The sequence below is a fragment of the Tamandua tetradactyla genome, chromosome 10 (genome assembly GCF_023851605.1).
Source record: "Tamandua tetradactyla isolate mTamTet1 chromosome 10, mTamTet1.pri, whole genome shotgun sequence".
NCBI lineage: Eukaryota > Metazoa > Chordata > Mammalia > Pilosa > Myrmecophagidae > Tamandua > Tamandua tetradactyla.
The window spans coordinates 21,808,403-21,829,551 of NC_135336.1; the positions used below are offsets into that span (position 1 = coordinate 21,808,403).

General features: G+C 37.6%; 1 protein-coding gene across 2 annotated transcripts in view; it reads left to right on the top strand.

Annotated features, from left to right (window-relative positions):
• HACD2 (3-hydroxyacyl-CoA dehydratase 2) overlaps positions 1-21,149 on the top strand; it is a 163,050-nt gene that overhangs the window by 134,264 nt on the left and 7,637 nt on the right. For both annotated transcript variants that reach the window (XM_077118128.1, XM_077118127.1), the window contains exon 5: positions 19,748-19,869. In XM_077118128.1, the coding sequence (XP_076974243.1) occupies positions 19,748-19,869 (122 nt within the window). The remainder of the gene's footprint in view (positions 1-19,747; positions 19,870-21,149) is intronic.

The window sequence follows — 21,149 nt, forward strand, 5'->3', positions numbered from 1 at the left end:
CTTCAGAGATGAAGTGTGCTTCCTTTTCCTCTTTTTCACTCTTGTGGAGGACAAAATACTCAGTAAATCTAGGTCCCACATTTCTTTTCCTGTTTTGGTTGCATCTTAGGTTTATCTTCTCTACTGTGTCCTCTGGCTGGTCTAGTCTGCTCGTACTCTCTTGGCCTCTGGAAGCTGCTTCTCCTGTTAGCTCATTTCCTGTGGCTGCCCGTGTTACTTGTCCCTAACCCATGTTGTGGTCCTTCCGGCATGCACTACCCATGCATATGGCATCTCTGTGAGGCAGGAAGGGTAAGTTCTTATTCCCATTATGTAGCTGAGGGGATGAGATGCTGACCTGGTACATTATTCCCTCATCGGATACTGTGCCTGGACTAGAAGCCATGCCACTCTGCCTGCTGGCTCCGATTTCCTTTCCAGAGGCCATTCCACCTCAGTTAGCAAAGGCCCTTGAGATATATTCAATAGCTTTTGACTCCCTTGGATGCTGAATTTGTAAATTTCTATACCCAGTTCTATCTATCCCCTTACTTTCTATTTTTAATATTCTTTTGGATGGATTTGCTTAACCTTAACTTTTAAAATTAGCAAGCACCGCTCTTAAAGGCAGAAAAACTTCAGTATTTGATTAACGAGACATGATCAGACTTTAGGCAAGTCCTAGAAAATTGCAGCAATACTTAGTACCGTTTTCTACATCTGTTAATTATGAGCACTTAAAGGTTGTGTTACTTATCTCATATCTAGGTGGGTCATTTTACTATTACCTATATATAGCATAGGTGACTGGCAAAATCAGAATATCTCTTTCAATGTTTTTCTGCCTCTCTCTTTCCTAAATTTTCTTGTACCGTGCCTAAAATTTCAAAATTTTGAAAAATATTTGGATCCTTTTGAGCTTCATCGTAAATTTGCTTCTGCCATCCTATGTTGCATCTTTCTACCATTCTCTTAGTTCTTTTCTAGCCCTTGAAATAGCCTTGAAATTTATCCAGTGTTCAAAATTTGAGATCCTCTGATGATACAGTTCTTCGATAATTAAGTCAGATGCATGAAAAACAAAAGAAAACAGGAAGACATTTTCTCTTTTTTTTTTTGATTGAGAGATCTTCACACACATACATTCTATACATGGTGTACAATCAGTGGCTCACAATATCATCACATAGTTGTGTATTCATCACCATGACCGTTTTTTAGAATATTTGCATCACTCCAGAAAAAGAAATTAAAAGAGAAAAGAAAAATCTCATACTTACCATACACCTTACCTCTCCCTCTCATTGACCACTAGTATTTCCATCTACCCAACTTATTTTACCCCTTATTATTTATTTTTTAATCCATATTTTTTACTCCACAGCTTGGGGGACTTACAGTTCTGTGTGGGCCCTCAGCTGGTCTGGCTTGTCCAGACTGGGGTACACCATGTGCCTGGTCACTGATGTCCCCCCAGCAGTTGTTCTGTACTGTTCCTAGCTATTTACTAGCTGCGCTGGAGGACAAACTAAGTCCCACACCTTGCTAAGCCATCGTCTTGCCCCGTCTCCTCAAGACATTTTCTTGCATCATGCAAGCCAGCATCCCCACCACTTTATATAGATCATTGACCCTCTTTGTCAGTTAATAGTTGAATGGGTTCCAAGCTCAGCAAAATCAAGAAACTGGTTTAATTTGTCGTTAGTGTTAATCTTTGTCTCCCCTGGGCTCCCTGCACAGTACCCAGCCTCCTCCTCCCCATGGTGACCTCGCCCTCACCCACGTCCACACCCTGATACTTGAGCCTCTCAGCGCCTTTTCTTTTGCTCTCTCACCCCAAGGGTTAAAATCTGACATTCACCATTCCCAGTTGTCAGTTTAGGCCTAAGAGGAAGCACTTATACTGGACAAACTACCCCAAAGTCTACAGAATTATTTTTACTCTCAAGGGCCAAGACCTACCTGCCAGTCCCAAAAGAAAATGTCCCACCATCGTCAGGTTCTTCTAGGACCCACAGTGGAACTTACCCATCCTATTCCATCCAGACTGTCTTGGCAGATGCCCTGTCCTTTCAGGCATGAGCATAGATTGGCTTCTTCCTTTCTCTCTTGCCCCACTACTTATAGATTTTAGGTTTTCTGGTGCATTTTGCATTTAAGTTAGTCTTTTAAATTGTTATATGAGCTACCTTCTCTCTCCCTCCATCTGATTGATATTCCAGAAGCATCAGTGGGGATTCCTACATCACTCCTATCCTTGATAATGGAATTTCTGATAAAGAAGTTTATTGTAGAAATGCATCCTTTTCCAGCATAAGACATCTCTATACTGTTAGGTAGTATCTCAATTTATTTATTGCTGCTACTTATAAATTGTAGGAAATCTGTTGAAAGTCAAATGTGGTTTCTTGTACTCCTGGGCTTAAAGAAGCTGGACTTTTGACATTAGGAAATGGTCATGTAAAGGGAATAAGAGTAAAAGAAAAAAAAATTGTAACTTGGGCTTAAATTGGCTAACATTGGTGATTTCTCTAGTAATTTGCAAGTTTGGAATCTAAGCAGTTTCAGCTTTGGTTATATGTCATCAGATCAGCTTGAATTACAAAGTAAAATATTGGTAACCAACATTTTTCTTCTGTGCTTCCTTTGGGTATTTCTTCTATGCTAGCTTTGTCCAAAGGAACTTTCTGAGATGATGGGTAAGTTCTGTCTCTGTGCTGTTAAATACAGTAGCTACTTTCACATGTGGCTATTGAATGAATACTCAAAATGTGGCTAGTGTGACAGAAGAACTGAATTTTCATTTTACTTAAATTTATTTTAAATAGCCACATATAGCTAGACATTACCATATTTGACAGTGCAGCTCCTTATATTCAGTGTAGCATTTACCATTCTCTTGATTTCCTTCAATTAGAATTTTTTTCATGTATTTTATCTCATAGGTGTGTGCGCTTTACTATATAATTTTTTAAAAAGAAACATGCAAAAAAAATGTATAAAGTATACTTTCTATTCTGTGTGCTTTGAATTGGGGGAATTTTTTTAGTGCTCTAGCTTACATTACTATAAAAATCCTAATTGCAGCATAGCACACGGTGTGATAGTTCTACTCATCTGTAGCTGAGAGAGCAGTTGATTAGATGTGAGGCAAGAGGCCACTTGGACCTCACCTTTCAGAGGCCGGTGGCTTAGCCTGCACTGTGGGCTCACCTCGGTAGCATGTCCCAGGTTTACTGTTGTTGGAAACCATGTCACATGCCTTTTCTCTCCTATTTGAGCTAAAGGAAGTCATGGGAATATAGTCAGGATTGTTATTATCCTAAGAGCTTGCAGATTCTCTTTTCGCACTGAAAAAGTGATATGCTTGTCATGCATTGCTAAAACATTTCAGCTAAGCCAAGACAAGTTATAAACTATTACCTAGAAACTACTTTTAAATCAGTGTGCTCCACAGTACAAGTGGCATTTTTTTAAGCTTTGATTAATATTCATTTGAATACTTTTAAGATGTGGGAGGAGGAACTATCTTTCTTTAAAAACCTGCTACTTTGTCAGAACAGTTCTTAATAGTTTTTTCAATTTAACTTTATTTTAAAGTATGAATATGGGTTATGACATACTTTAATTCAAATACATAACAAGAATACCAGCACATTCAGCTTCCTTACAGTTGTCCTGCACAGTGAATGCAGTCAGGTGACTGGTCTCATTGGGAATCTCTCAAGATGACAGGGGAACCTGGAGAAATCATCCCCATTCTCCTGATCCTATGAAATAATATAAAGTATATTTCAGTTTCTTTGAGGAAGAGGGTTCAATAACCTTTTTTACTTACCCACATCAAGGAGCCCTATAGTCAGGAAGCTCTCTCCACAAGCTGTGATACAAAACTGTCTGCATTTTCCAGAGAGGACCCTTTCCATGTCTGAAGTGAAAACCCTGGTGCACTTCTGGAATTTGTAAGGCATGAACTGATATATATGTGTGGATGTGTGTGTGTGTGTGTGTGTGCATGCCAAGGGAATCTTTGCATTTTAGAGGGGAAAATAAAACACTAATTACTAGACTTGGTGCATTAAAGAATTCTCAATTTTGTTTTCTGATTTTTTTTTTTTAAGATTGCCACCAGAAATGTTTGTTTTTAACAGGATGGGTTTTGGCATCTTCTTACCTTACCTTGCTCTGGCTTATTATCAAAGAATAATAAGAATTATTATTATCAAGAATAACCAAAGACTCAAAAACTGTGTATCTCCTTTGCCTTTTGCATTGGTGCTATCTTGTATTGTCAGGTCAGGTTTAAGAAGTGTTTTGTCATTGCCTCAAAGAAAAGTATGTTCAGAGCCTCAAATGTAAAAACTAATCAGACTTTTTATAACACTTTATAAATTTATAAAACCTGAGCATTTTTCAAGTAGGTTGCTATTCATTTGGGTAGGACTTGTCACTCTTAGCAGAGTTTCTGTACTGGCAGAGGGGTCTGTCTTACATGTGGGTTTAAAAATAAAATTAAAGAAAAACATGACCAAGGGTGTGTGTCATGTGCCTCTGCTAAGGGCACCTGCTGCTCACCTCAGCTAGAGATTGCCAAATGAGGTTCAGGGTTACGCATTCTGAATTTTTAAAGAAAAGGCAGAGATCCAGATTTTTGAAAATGGGCTCATATTTTTAAAGCACTGTACAGACCCAAACAGAATACCTGTAGATTCCATCTTAATATTTGTGCTTTACGTGATGGTACTCATTGCCTATATTTTTATTTTCTATCTTGTTAATAGTTTTGCAGTTATTACACTGTCATGGTGTAATAGAACTATGATGTTTCGCAATTAGATTGCCAATTTCATGTTCTTTTGACAGTTCAGTTAAATTTCTGACAATAATAAATCCTCTCCCCTCTGGAATGTTGGGTGGGCACATTGAACAATGCAATTGGAGGTTTGGGAGCAGACTGTGGGGTGAGTATGTCCCAGTTCTTCATTTGGGGCAAGTTGTTCTCTAGGCTGTCATTGCCTGGAACAGAAAGACTGTTACTTCATAGGGTATTTAGTCTGGAGTTGATATATATAGCCAAGGTTGGGACTAAATATGATTCCATTCTTATGGGGTCCCTGTGCTTGAGTTGGGATGAAGGTAATAGATGCAGGGAAGCTTTTCAGTTAATAATAATGCACTTTGGAGGCGGAAGAATCAAACAGGACTAGGGAAGAATACTGGGAAAGGCTAGCAGCCAGTGAGAGTCTTAGGTATCCGGAAGTAGTAAAAGTATATTAACCTTCAAGTAGGAGAGGTAGCATCTCGCATTTCACTTCAACAAACAGGCAGCAAAAAACAAAATTACAACAGCAACATTTTCTTGGTAATTAAGCCTCAGAAGCAGCCACCAGGTTGTATTCTCATTGAGTCCCAGCAGTGACTAACATAGATAGTAGGAACTCAACAAATATTTGTTGAATCATTTTCCTTTCATGGAAAAATAACTGCTATTATTAGATGGCTAGCACTTTGCTAAGCACTTATCTTAAAATAGTTTTCTAATGCTACAGCAACCATGCAAAAGCAAATATTATCTCCTGTTTTATATGAGGTTGCTAAGGCTCAGAAATAATAAGTAACTTGTCCCAAGATGTGTAACCCAAAATTCTGGAGCTCTATTTAATTCCAGAGTTGCACTTAATTGGAGAAGAGGCAAGTTATAGTAAAGGGCCATTAAGATACCTTCGTGTTTTCCAGAAAACTGGCAGATCACATCATGACTGTTGAAGTCTCGTGAATGGGAACATGTTAGTGGTCAGTTCTGCATGTGTGACTTTGGCCAGAGTTGACTTGCATTGCTTGTTGACTGCCTGCTGATATGTTTTTCTCATTGCATATTTAGAAAAGTGAACTTCCCTGTTTCAGTAGGCCAAAACATTTAACTAGGCTGTCATCTATATCAAAAAGTAATCCTTAATTTATTGTAATATAATGGTAAGAATTTTTTAGCCAATATCCTTTATTACTGTAGGTTAAAAAAAAGTACACATTTTCTCTCCTTTAAAGGGAAAAAATATTAAATTCCTTTATAATTTAACTCACATTTTCCATAAGAAAGAAATATTGTTTTCTGGATTATTAACTATGTGCCCCATCATGGATTTCTGATAAATACTAGATCATAAAGGATACTTTATACATGAAATTATTAAGTGAAAAGACCGATACTAATACAAACATGTTTTTTTAATCGTCACGTGTCAATATTTATTAATCTCTATTGTCAGGGATGAAATTCCTTTTAAGTAGATAAAATGAGTTACGTTTTTGTTCAGAAAAGGTTACTAATGTTAGCAAAAGGACTAGGATTGTTGTTAGAGCTGTCCTGGCTGACATTGCCAACCAGGCCCCGGTCTGTGGCCCCAGGCCTTGCCCTCGTTGGGAGCCGCCCCTGACCCCCAAAGCCAGTCCAGCCAAGCTGAGAACATGCAGGCTCGGACCGGAGATGGGTTACCATTTCTTTACGTATTTATTCATCCAACAAATATTAAACAGTATCCTCTATATTCAGGTGCTGTTCTCAGCCCTAAGGTACCAGGGAAGAGGAAAATGTGGTTGCTTCCCTCACAGGACTTCCAGCCTAGGTTAGCAGCTGCATCAAGCAGGCAGCAAATACCATATAGTGGGGTCACTGTTCGGGCAGAGGAAGGGCTCAGTGCTGCGACAACTGTCAGCTTCAGTGGCCCCTCCAGTCCCCCAGGCCCAGTTGTTTCTCCGCATGGAGTGATCCTGAGGATTTAATGACTTAAGACATAAACACTTAACAGTGCCTGGCACCTAATAAGTTGCTCAGTAAATGTTAGCTGCCTGTTAGCTATGATGTCACCTAATCTTTTCCAAAAATTTTAGTGACAAATTTCTATACCACTGTTTTTGTTTTTGTTTTGTGTTTTTTTGGGTGCATAGTCCAGGAATCGCACCCGGGTCTCCCACATGGAAGGCAAGCATTCTACCAACTCTACGATCCTGTACATCTATTTTGAATGCTTTTGTATGCCCTAAGGTTTATAACAGAGATATAATTGACTTTTCACATAGAAATGATTATGTTCTTTATACTTAACTAAAATAGTTTCACAGTTATCTGATGAAAATATACACATAATTACTTTGATCATACTTAAGGAATAATTAGCTCTGCTAATGGGAGCTATCATTATTTTAATCATCATTATTATCCTAATCTGAAGCACTTATTAAGCATTTGTTTTTGCTTTATAGCTAACCTAGCTCCTGTTCAAAGCAAATTTGTAGACCTGATCCCTGCCCACAGGATATTTAGAGTCTAAGATAGTAATGATGCTTGATACAAATTAGGGTCAGCATTGAATCTGTTATTCCCTCTCAAGTCACCATGTATTACTAGGCCCTTATTGATATGTTTAGTTGTAAGTGTACTTATGTCTTTTTAGGGTCATAAAGCCTGCCACTTCCAACAGATTTAGAGGCTTCAAACCAAATAAAACTGTTTTTGGAAGCCATATGATAGTTGTTATGTACTTCCAATGTGTCCCAGAGTAGTGACTTAATACTTAATGTGAATGGCTTTTTTTTTCCAAAAAAAAAATTTGTTCAAAAATAATTTCAAACTTTAGAATAGTACAAAGAACTTCCCATAGGAACTTCACTCAGGTTCCTCAACTATTGACATTTTTTTTTTTTTGCATTTGTTCGATCTTACTTGTGCTTTATATTTATATACCCATTATCAAAATAGTCTTTTATTTGAACCTTGAGAACAGGCTGCACATGATTTACTGTCACCCCTAAATACTCGTGCTCATTTTGGACACACACCTACGTACTTGCAAATCAAGAAATCAACAGTGATACAATTCTGTCCAATCCACTTACCCCATTCAAATTTCAGTGTTCAAACAATGTCTTTTTTTCCTTTCTTGAATGACAAATCCTTATCCATATCTTCTCTGCTCCAGGTATTGTGCTAAGCATGAGGATACAAAGGAAAGGGAGAAGCATGGTAGCTGGTGTATTCCTGCCACGCGTGTTACATTGGGTTGTCTGTTCTCTTCAAGTTCTTTCAGTCTTCCCTTTCCTGTCTTTAGCAGTTTTAAAGTGTGTAGGCCTTACCTTTGATAGGGTGACTGTCAACCTGGAACCACCACTGTTTCCTCATAATCAATTCCAGCCAGGCATTCTTGCAGATATACCACAACAATGTGCCGTGCTGTTCTCCATGCATCACATCAGGAGGCCAAGCCATAGTTCCCCTTTTCACCACTGGTGATGTTAACCTTGATCACCTGGTCTTGTTGATGTCTGCCAGATTTCTCCACCTTAAAGTCACCATTTTTCTCCTTTGTAATTGATTAGTGTTTTGTGCGGACAACTCTCATGTGTTCAACCACCTCTATGAGAGTTATCATATGGTGGTTCTCTATCTTTATTATTTCTTTTGCATATATTAGTTGCATTCTACTGTAAGGAATGGCTTTCCCTTTCCTCCGTTTACTTATTTATTCATTTATTTTATTTATATCAGTTTGGACTCATAAATTCCTGTTTTATTCAGTGGATTGTAATCTATTCTTATTGATTTTGATACTAAAATTATCTATGATTTGACCAGTGGGAGAACCTTCTCCCAGTCCTTTCTGCTCCTCTCCATCATTCACTGAGTATTTCCTTATTTTTGGCACAAAAATTTTTCCAGATTCACCTTGTACTTCCTCTGACCCAGCCCTGGAATCAGCCTTTTTGCCAAGGAGCCCTGGTCTTTTTAGTGGAGGATGGTATTTAGGGACCAAGATGTACATACTTGAGATTCCCATTGCTACTGGGATGCCATTGCTTCTAGGCCCTCTCAGTGGCCAAAGCTCAGAATTATATATATATATATATATATATATAAAATACATATATTATTTAATATATATAAAATACACACCACACATATATACACACACACAAATAGACACATATATATACATCCAAGGTATTTATTGACCTGTGTGGGAATATGTATGTATGTATAAAATCATGCATTCGTACCAGTTCCTCCAACTGCAATCTACCACTCTGATGTTTTTTTTAGCCTTCTCCCTTCAACATTTGTAAATACCTTTTTTGGCAGTGAAAACCCATTTTTCTTAACGTATTGCCTTTTTTTGCTTAGTTTCCTTATTTATTCCGTGGAACTGATCTCTCAACCACACTGGCCATCTTTTCCACCCCCTCACCACTCCTATCCTCAACTGTCAGACCTCTGGCTCATGCCTGTGTAGCCCCCCAACTTTCCCTCACCTCTCCATGTACTCGACCTCCATGTGGCTTCCCAACCCCCTCAAGTCCTTAGCCACCAAGCTGACTTCTCCACCTGCAGAAAAGGAAAGAGGCGTTCCGGTGCATGTGACTACCCACCAAAAGAGAAGTTTGGGGTGATGTAGATGATCTCTTCTCTGGAAAACCAAAGGCTTGCCTAGTGTATTCTCTTCTCTTCTTTTTAATGTTTTTGTTTATGAGTTTGTTTTATTTTGAAGTAAAATCAAATTGTGTACTTTAACTTTCTGCATAGCTGAGACCAAAAAAAAAACTTTGGGGACCGATTTTTTAGGGGTCTGACAATAAGTTAAATCCAGGAAGTAAAACAAGGGTAAAACAAAAAGGAAATGACAATATTAGCAAAACAAGGCTCAGGGAAGATTCACATTAACTTTAGGGAATCCATTAAGGTTTGTTTCAATTTCTTATATTGGATTCTGTCTTGGGTCATTTAATTCACAACTAGAAGTCATTTCATGGACATATTAAAGTTACCTCTGAACACCAAATATACTGTAATTTTTCTTACTTTATTATGTCCTTTTCGGTACTCCTCTTCTGTCTGGTCCCTCTAGTGTACCAGATCCTAGTCTGTGTGCCCTTTTCACAGGTGGGCCACATTTTTTTTTTGAGAACTAATGGTTTTCTGGACACTAGAAAACTGTAGTTAGCTGTGTGTAGTCACCAGGGGTCACGTTTAGCTTACTTGTCTCCATGCTTTTGTATATGGGTTCCTTAGAAGTCTGCTTGATCCCACAGGAGAGACTTTCTCCCAATAACAATGGCAAAGAGGTATAAAAGGTCTCCCTGAATTCCAAACAAGAAGTCAAGTCAGAAGGATACAAAGGTTTAGGAGCACAGACTTGGATTCAAATTTGCTAAGCTTCTCTTTTCTCATCTGTAATATAGGGATTCAGTGAAGTAATATATAATAAGAACTCAGTACTATTAGGTGTAATTCTTTTTATTGCTCTTGTCATAATTATTAAAAAGAGAGTACCAAGATTTTAAGATGACATAATATGAAAAACCTGCCTGTATATGTTATGAGGCTACTTCTTTTTTCATAGTGTCCATTGGTTATGGATATATTGGCACACTCCCATCTTCCTCCCCCTCCGTACCTGCACACAGAATCTATCAAAGAAAGGCTGAAGAATGACACTTGTAGGGGTAAAAGAAGGGAAGGTTGGAGGACAGATGGCTCTAGAACATGAGTTGGCCAACTACAGCATGTAGGCCAAATCTGCCCTGTAATTTGTAATGGTTTTCACATTTTTAAGGGGTTATAAAAAACAGCAAAGAAGAATATGTGACAGAGGCCATATGTGATGCAAAGCCTAAAATATTTACTCTCTAGCCCTTTACACAAAATGTTTGCCAATCCTTGGTCTAGAACATACACTTCTCAGTTTTTCTGAGATCAAAGTTTAGCTCTAGCCCTGTAGGTTTTACCAAAATCTCTGCACAAACAAAAGGGGTAGTAAGAAGAGAAAAGAATGTTTGACATAAGGCATGATCAGGTGATTTCTTTGAAATAACCAAAGTGATAAGCAGCAGGTTTCAAAATACTAAGAAGAATTAGGATTGCTACAATAGCAATGGCACCATCTGTTTTTCTTTGAATGTAATAAAAATGACAGCTTTTCGTGTACTGGTACTCCCTGAGCCTTTTAAAGTCAAACATATGATGTTATTTGTGTGTAAAGGTTTTTCTCTTGCACCCATTTGTTTCTCCAGCTTGAATTTCTATGTAAACTCCCTTGGCTAAATTACACAAGCCGCCTACACACCCAGCCTCCTCCTCCTGTACCAGGCAAAGGGAGATTTCCCAACAGGAAGGTCTGCCCCCTGCCCACGTCCTCATTTGTGATCATTATTGTGAATATGTAACTTTGAAATATGGCTTTAAAATATTATTGGCAACCCATCTTAAACCTGCTCTTTTGTCTCTCTTCTCCTTTGTGAACTTTGATGAAACCCCACTATCTCCCTTTGCCCTGAATGCCTTTTTCCCGTAAAAGGGAATCATATAAATGTAAAATGAACCTCATACTCATTTTTTTAACAGCTGCACAGAGGTATAATTTATATACCATAAAATTCACCCATTTTCAGTATACAATTCAATGACTTTTCATAAAGCTACCAAGTTCTACAACCATCACCCTAATTCAGTTTTAGAGTACTTAACCAGGTTAAATCCCTCGTGCCTTTTTATTGTTAATTCCCATTCCCACCCCCAGACCCAGGCAACCACTAATCTAATCAACTTTCTGTCTCTAGACTTGCCTATTAATGGGCATTTCATATAAATGAAATCATATGATATGTGATCATTTCCTTTTAGGTTCTTTCTTTTAGCATAAATTTTTTTTTTTTATTAATTAATGGAAAAAAAGAAATTAACCCAACATTTAGAAATCATACCATTCTTACATATGCAATCAGTAATTCTTAACATCATCACATAGATGCATGATCATCGTTTCTTAGTACATTTGCATCGGTTTAGAAGAACTAGCAACACAACAGAAAAAGATATAGAATGTTAATATAGAGAAAAAAAATAAAAGTAATAATAATAGTAAAAAAAAAAAAAAGAAAAAAACCTATAGCTCACATGCAGCTTCATTCAGTGTTTTAACATGATTACTTTACAATTAGGTATTATTGTGCTGTCCATTTTTGAGTTTTTGTATCTAGTCCTGTTGCACCGTCTGTATCCCTTCAACTCCAATTACCCATTATCTTACCCTGTTTCTAACTCCTGCTGGTCTCTGTTACCAATGACATATTCCAAGTTTATTCTCGAATGTCGGTTCACATCAGTGGGACCATACAGTATTTGTCCTTTAGTTTTTGTCTAGACTCACTCAGCATAATGTTCTCTAGGTCCATCCATGTTATTACATGCTTCATAAGTTTATCCTGTCTTAAAGCTGCATAATATTCCATTGTATGTATATACCACAGTTTGTTTAGCCACTCTTCTGTTGATGGACATTTTGGCTGTTTCCATCTCTTTGCAATTGTAAATAACGCTGCTATAAACATTGGTGTGCAAATGTCCGTCTGTGTCTTTGCCCTTAAGTCCTTTGAGTAGATACCCAGCAATGGTATTGCTGGGTCGTATGGCAATTCTATATTCAGCTTTTTGAGGAACCGCCAAACTGCCTTCCACACTGGTTGCACCATTTGACATTCCCACCAACAGTGGATAAGTGTGCCTCTTTCACTGCATCCTCTCCAGCACTTGTCATTTTCTGTTTTGTTGATAATGGCCATTCTGGTGGGTGTGAGATGATATCTCATTGTGGTTTTGATTTACATTTCTCTAATGGCCAGGGACATTGAGCATCTCTTCATGTGCCTTTTGGCCATTTGTATTTCCTCTTCTGGTAGGTGTCTGTTCAAGTCTTTTTCCCATTTTGTAACTGGGTTGACTGTCTTTTTGTTGTTGAGTTGAACAATCTCTTTATATATTCTGGATACTAGACCTTTATCTGATATGTCATTTCCAAATATTGTCTCCCATTGTGTAGGCTGTCTTTCTACTTTCTTGATGAAGTTCTTTGATGCACGAAAGTGTTTAATTTTGAGGAGCTCCCATTTATTTATTTCCTTCTTCAGTGTTCTTGCTTTAGGTTTAAGGTCCATAAAACCGCCTCCAATTGTAAGTTTCATAAGATATCTCCCTACATTTTCCTCTAACTGTTTTATGGTCTTAGACCTAATGTTTAGATCTTTGATCCATTTTGAGTTAACTTTTGTATAGGGTATGAGATACGGGTCTTCTTTCATTCTTTTGCATATGGATATCCAGTTCTCTAGGCACCATTTATTGAAGAGACTGTTCTGTCCCAGGTGAGTTGGCTTGACTGCCTTATCAAAGATCAAATGTCCATAGATGAGAGGGTCTATATCTGAGCACTCTATTCGATTCCATTGGTCGATATATCTATCTTTATGCCAATACCATGCTGTTTTGACCACTGTGGCTTCATAATATACCTTAAAGTCAGGCAGCGCGAGACCTCCAGCTTCATTTTTTTTCCTCAAGAAGTTTTTAGCAATTCCGGGCACCCTGCCCTTCCAGATAAATTTGCTTATTGGTTTTTCTATTTCTGAAAAATAAGTTGTTGTGATTTTGATTGGTATTGCATTGAATCTGTAAATCAATTTAGGTAGGATTGACATCTTAACTATATTTAGTCTTCCAATCCATGAACACGGTATGCCCTTTCATCTATTTAGGTCTTCTGTGATTTCTTTTAACAGTTTTTTGTAGTTTTCTTTGTATAGGTTTTTTGTCTCTTTAGTTAAATTTATTCCTAGGTATTTTATTCTTTTAGTTGCAATTGTAAATGGGATTCGTTTCTTGATTTCCCCCTCCGCTTGTTCATTACTAGTGTATAGAAATGCTACAGATTTTTGAATGTTGATCTTGTAACCTGCTACTTTGCTGTACTCGTTTATTAGCTCTAGTAGTTTTGTTGTGGATTTTTCCGGGTTTTCGACGTATAGTATCATATTGTCTGCAAACAGTGATAGTTTTACTTCTTCCTTTCCAATTTTGATGCCTTGTATTTCTTTTTCTTGTCTAATTGCTCTGGCTAGAACCTCCAACACAATGCTGAATAATAGTGGTGATAGTGGACATCCTTGTCTTGTTCCTGATCTTAGGGAGAAAGTTTTCAATTTTTCCCCATTGAGGATGATATTAGCTGTGGGTTTTTCATATATTCCCTCTATCATTTTAAGGAAGTTCCCTTGTATTCCTATCTTTCGAAGTGTTTTCAACAGGAAAGGATGTTGAATCTTGTCAAATGCCTTCTCTGCATCAATTGAGATGATCATGTGATTTTTCTGCTTTGATTTGTTGATATGGTGTATTACATTAATTGATTTTCTTATGTTGAACCATCCTTGCATAGCTGGGATGAATCCTACTTGGTCATGATGTATAATTCTTTTAATGTGTTGTTGGATACGATTTGCTAGAATTTTATTGAGGATTTTTGCATCTATATTCATTAGAGAGATTGGCCTGTAGTTTTCTTTTTTTGTAATATCTTTGCCTGGTTTTGGTATGAGGGTGATGTTGGCTTCATAGAATGAATTAGGTAGTTTTCCCTCCACTTCGATATTTTTGAAGAGTTTGAGGAGAGTTGGTACTAATTCTTTCTGGAATGTTTGATAGAATTCACATGTGAAGCCATCTGGTCCTGGACTTTTCTTTTTAGGAAGCTTTTGAATGACTAATTCAATTTCTTTACTTGTGATTGGGTTTGTTGAGGTCATCTATTTCTTCTTGAGTCAAAGTTGGTTGTTCATGTCTTTCCAGGAACCCGTTCATTTCATCTAAATTGTTGTATTTATTAGCGTAAAGTTGTTCATAGTATCCTGTTATTACCTCCTTTATTTCTGTGAGGTCAGTAGTTATGTCTCCTCTTCCATTTCTGATCTTATTTATTTGCATCCTCTCTCTTCTTCTTTTTATCATAAATGTTTTTGAGGTTCATCCATGTTTTAACACATATCAATATTTCTTCTCTTTATGTTGTAAAATTGTATTCCATTGTGTGGTTACATACTATATATATATTTTTTTTTTTTTTAATTTTTTTTTTTTTTTGCATGAGCAGGCACCCAAAAACGAACCCAGGTCTCCGGCATGGCAGGCAAGAATTCTGTCTTCTGAGCCACCGTGGCCTGCCCTATAAATATATTTTTCATCCATTTAACCAATTGATGGTGTGCTGGTTTGAAAGGAAGTATGCCCCCTAAGAAAAGCCATGTTTTGATATAAATCCCATTTCTAAAAGGTAGAATAATCCTTATTCAATACTATATATTTGAAACTGTAATGAGATCATCTCCCTGGTTGATGTGATTTAGTCAAGAACAGTTGTTAAACTGGATTAGGGGATGACATGTCTCCACCCATTTGAGTGGGTCTTGATTGGTTTACTGGAGTCCTATAAAAGAGGAAACATTTTGGAGAGAAAGATTCAGAGAGATTCAGAGAGAGCAACACTACAAAGCAGAGAGTCCACCAGCCAGCGACCTTTGGAGATGAAGAAGGAAGACGCCTCCTGGGGAGCTTCATGAAACAGGAAGCCAGGAGAGAAAGCTAGCAGATGACACCATGTTCGCCATGTGCCTTCCAGCTGAGATAGAAGCCCTGACTGTGTTTGCCATGTGCCTTCTCACTTGAGAGAGAAACCCTGAACTTCATCAGGATTCTTGAAAGAAGGTATCTTTCCCTAGATACCTTCGATTGGACATTTCTTTACACTTGTTTTAATTGGGACATTTTCTTGGCCTTAAAACTGTAAACTAGCAACTCATTAAATTCCCCTTTTTAAAAGCCTTTCCGTTTCTGGTATATTGCATTCCAGCAGCTAGCAAACTAGAACAGATGGATATTTAGGTTTCTACTTTTTGGCTAATAGGAATAATGGTGCCATGGATATTTCTGTGCAAGTCTTTGTGTGGACATATTAAACCTGTTATTTGATAATTAATAAAATTATGTCTTTCTTCTTCTTAATTCTAAAAGCAGCCGAGTTGAACTTTTTGTAATCCTAGTCCTTTGCCCCTCAAAAAAACCCTCAAAGTTAAGCTGGCTTTTTTCACTTCTCCAAGGCCATCTATTGATATTTGTCCCTGAGTCAATGGCTTTTGATGGAAAAGAGAATTCTTGCTTGTTAGAGAAATGTTTCCCACTCTTGTTTGCAAAAAAGAAAAAGAAAAACACAAGGTATTGTCAAGTTAAGGGACATTGATTCCACACATCTCTTGTGAATTAGGGTTCTCCAGAGAAACAAACAACAGGAGAGAGAAATCCACATAAATGTATATGAAGAATAACGAGATTTATTATAAGGAATTGACTCACATGACTGCAGGAGCTAGCAAGTCCAGACTTCATCGGGCAGGCCTCAAGCTGGAAACCCCGATAAAGGTGAAGTTCAAGTCCTCAGTCTAGATTCCCAAGGGGTAACTGGCTGGCTGAAATTCTGCCAAAAGCCAGTGTGACATTGAGGCAGAAATTATTCTTCTGTGCTCTGAAATCCTCCCTGCTGGCTTTTAAGACTTCAGACTGATTGAATGAGGAGACTATCCATGTTGCTGAGGGCACTCTCCTTTTTATTGGTTGTAGATGCAATCAACTGATTGCATCTACAACCACCTAATTAAAGATGCAAATCCCATCTGTGAAATACCCTCACAGTAACAAGCAGGCGGATCAATCAGACCTAGTCACATTGCTGTAGAATTAACCATCACACCTTCTGTCTAGACCTGTGCTAGGGGCTGAGAAAGCCAGATGAGGAGAGATACAGTCCCTTGAAGACCTTACTGTCAAGCTGGGAGTAAAAGCCAGAGAACTATTCTCAGTCTACACACTTAGCAGTAAGTAATGAAAAGAGATCTTTTAAATTATTCTGTCCTGCTTTCCTTTATAAAGGAAAATTATGTTTAAAAAATACTATAAAAGTCTACTCATTTTTTTGTCAGCTAAGAAGAAAGTCATTATTAGCCAATTTTGTGCCTTCTACAAAAAAAACCACATATATAGGTCATATGTGTACACCTTTCCAGAAAACAGCAGATGGAAGCCATTATTTGGCCATCATCCAGCTCAGCCTTCCTTCCTTTGTAGGAATCTCTTCTGGGCAGCCTGAGTTTGATTTGCCCAGTGCCCAGGAACACGCAGCTTTGTCAGGTAGCCTCTTTTATTAGATAAATGGCTTATACATAAGTTTTCATATTTTGAGCCAAGCATTTCACTATTAATTTTATCCGTTAGTGCCACGTTCGTATGCCTCTTTCACATGGTCTCCTTTTACACATTTTAAAGTAGTTACCCTGTCTTTCCTTGAGAAAGCTCTGCTAGCTCACTTCAGGGGTTCTTATGCTCCCATCTCTAGGGTGGGGTCTGACCTGTTCAGAGTGCGGTAATCAGTATGAGACTGTTAATGTGGCTGAGTACTGTTTTTTTGTTTGTGGGGTTTCTTTTGTTCTGTTTTATTTTGAACAGCCACCTAGCACCCTATTGACTTGTGGTTCATATGAAAACTCCAAAGTCTCTTGCTTCATAAGCTGAGTCTTCTCCATTCTGTACTGGAGTCATTTTGTTGTTGCTAAATCTTATATAACTTTACATTCAGCCCTATTAAATTTGTTCTTACTGGTTTTAACTCATGGTATCTGCACCTGTGTTGCATTATTGGATAATAATCTACCAGGCAGATAATTATAATCTTTGTCTTTAAGTGTCTCTTGATAACAATGTTGTACTTCCCGTTGATCTGATGATATCATTTGTATAAAGTGGTCACTCCTCCCACCCCCAGTCTAAGACCTATAATTTGGTCTTTACAGCTAGGCTCTAGGATCAGACTGCTTTCATGTGTAGCTCAAGTTTGAGTTCGTTATAGTTCTTTTGATTCAGGGTCTAATTCAGGGGTGGTGGGGTGGTAGAGGGAGGCCGCCAATCAGTAACCTCTAGGCTGGTCAAAGTCGGAAGTTTAGGACTTTTTGTTTATTAGTTTTTACCTGTCTATATGAAGCCACAGGAACTACCCCCAATCTAATACCAGGCACCAAAAAAAGAAGGAAACTGAGTCTTGGAGTGAACAAATAAGGATTGAATTAATTTAATTTGTTCCACAGATAATTATTGAGCTCATACTTGTAAAAAGCACCAAGTGCTTTTGGCAATCAAAAGATAAATAAAACACATTCCCTGCTTTTGAAATCATTAAAAATATTTGAGGAACTCCCTATTATAATCCAGAGAATTTTAGGCTCGGCTTCACCCCATAGGTGTAAAAACATATCTCTTTAAGATGAGGAGGATTACAAAACACATCAGAAAGCAAAATATAGTCTGAAATTATTTTAGCATGGATGGGTTTAAGCAGAATTTTGAAACAGACTGAGAAATCTCAACCTGAAAGCTTTAGAGGTATTTAGTTTTGCTTTACTTTGGCTAATATAAGAACACCAGGAAAACAAAAAGTACTTTAGTTCTTGACAGTATAAAATTCATGTTATTTTTAGAGAATAGTAACTGCATTTATGAAATTCTTTGTCAGAGCAATTTAGCTAATAGGTATGTAAATGATTGCTTATTTCATTGTGTAGGTGGAAAACTCCATGTACACTTGCTGAGGAAGAATGTAAGTGCTAGAAACTATTATCATTGCAAATGGAAAGAAGCAAAAGTTAAGGTTATAAAGCCATACCTTTGTTGTGTTTGTGTTTTTGAGACAGAGAAGGTCCATCTTGTATTCAAGATTTGTTGGGTTTACCAAGTGAAATTTCTTATTCCAATTTTTAGACTTCTCTTTTTTGTATACAAGAAAACAAAAGTGGGTTAAGGTATAAGGTTGTTTCTTACTATTGGTTCTCAAGAACTAAATATCATTATAAACTCAGGTGGGGTGAGATGGGGGAGAGTGCTGAAAGTAATGCCACTGCAATAACTTTTCATGCAAGATTTTCCTTGTAAGGTATCCAGTGAGAACACTTCCTGAGAAAAACACCTCAAGGGCTCTTTAATAAATGTATTGGTTTTTTGTTTTGTTTTGGTTTTTGTTTTTTTTTTCCAGCATAAATGTGGCTTCAAAGGAGGTTGGGAATTCAAAGTCTTTCTGGCTCTAGCTGGCCTTCTGTGATCAGTATGGAAGCTCAGATAATCCTGAGCATTAAACCAGGCCAAGTCTGGAAGAAAAAATGGGAGAGTAAATGCACCTTGCCTGGTAGATGGTCTCTAGCTCTTCCCCCACTTAAATTCTTCCTACCTAGTCAATTATCTTCGTCTTCGTTTGCGTTTTAATCATTATATTCCCCTTCTTTGAAATTGCCTCAGATCCCCAATTGTCATGCAAATCAAATTAAAATTCTTAATAATGGATTCCAAGCCTTTCACCAGTGTGCCCTCCCACCTTTCTTACCTGACTGCTCCGACTCCCACTAGCATCACTTCACGTTCTCAGCATCAGCCTTGCAAATGCACGTGTAGAAAGTCACTCATTATGTATTGTTTCTTCCTGTGAACTAAAGCTCATATCATTCCCTTTCCCTGCTTCTCTCACTCATCAATAAAACTAAGTTCCTCCCCTCTTTGCAAACAGTGCCCAAAAATCGGTAATTGAGTTCTTGAGCCATCTGCCTGCTACATCTGAAACTAGACCCGCTTGTACCTTTTCTCTTAGCTCTGCAGTATTCTCATAGGCAGGTCCTTTCTGTGCTGTACCATGGCCACTGAGGACAGGGACCAGTGGCTGTGTCAACTTAGTTCAACTCCCTGGCTTTGCTACAGACTCTGTAGGTTCTTGAGTGCTTCTTTGTTGGTGGTCAATGCCTTTATTTTAAATAGCATTTTTAAAATGTGTATGTATTTGCTTTTATTTTTTTCCTTTTTCTTTAGGTACAGAGTGAAGACAGTGTCCTCCTGTTTGTTATTTCCTGGACAATCACAGAAATTATCCGTTACTCCTTTTATACATTCAGTCTATTAAACCATCTGCCTTACCTCATCAAATGGGCCAGGTAAAAAAGCACATGTAATGGGACAAGCTTTTGAGATTATCCATCAGTGCATTTGTTCTTTATTGCTAAATATTGCCTCAGAATCCTAAAAATAAAATTGTGTGAGATAGAGTTTGGGTAGAAATAAGGTCTGTGGATTTCCACAAGATTGGACTCCACTTTTATTAATAGAAATACTGTTTTAATTTTTTTTAACTTTTTTTATGTGATAAATACTTTTCAGTAAATTATTCCATAGGGATTTTTGTCCATATCATATTTTGCTGATTAGCTTTTGCCAATCTGATATTTTTGTGAATCAGATCTGATTATGGGCTCAATTTTACCAAGAAGCTACCAATTTTTAGTTAGTAACAAATGTGACATGGCAGTTTTAGCTTCTTATTGGTTTTCTTTTGCTTTGATTATTTTTACCAATAATAGTCATTGTGAATTGGGTAAGAGGCTGATAGTCCATCCATTTCTTTTAACTAATCCATGAGACAACTATGAGAAATTTTCTGAATTGGATTAAACTGTCGAGGGGAGAGGGTGGTGACAAAGCAGAAGAATGAAAATTGTCCTTGGGTGGGACCCGCAATGCCTTATTTTGTAGAAGGAAAACAGTGATTCCTAGAGAATTCATGCGTTTAGTGATTAAATTAGGAATACAAACCAATTGTTTCCAACATTTGAAGTATGAGAACTCCTTTATTTTCATTTCTTTTCACTGAACATTTTTAGTAGGAAAAGGGAGGAAGGGGAGACATAGCAGTTACTAATCAAATACAAAACCCTTTTGGGCAGGCACTGTGAAAGCTGTCAACCCTGATCGCGGGGAAAGGTTCTTCACCAAACCCTGACTTGGCTTTTGGGAAAGAAGCTTTTGTCTGTTACTCTCCATAGCTCTGGAGGATTCTTCCTATCCCACTATCCTACTTACCGCAGCTGAAGTTGACAGTGGGGAGTAAGCATGTGCTCCTTTCATCTTCCCTATTTCTCAGCACAATTCCTGTACCTTCAAGTCTGAAGCCCAGCGCTTCAGTTCAAAAGTGGCTCCTAGTTCCATGCAGTAACCACTCTAATTCTTTCGAGGTAGTAACTGCTCTCTGAATTCTTTTTGAAATAAAGAACTTTTTAACATGGAGAAAGTTTTGTGGAGCCTCCCATTGATAGTAATTGTAGTTTTTTTAATTGAAATATTACATAATGACCAAAAGCTTATACATTTTTTTTGTTTTTTTAAATCTGTATATGTTTCATTTATCACAATAGCATATACAGTTGAAAAATAGTAGCAA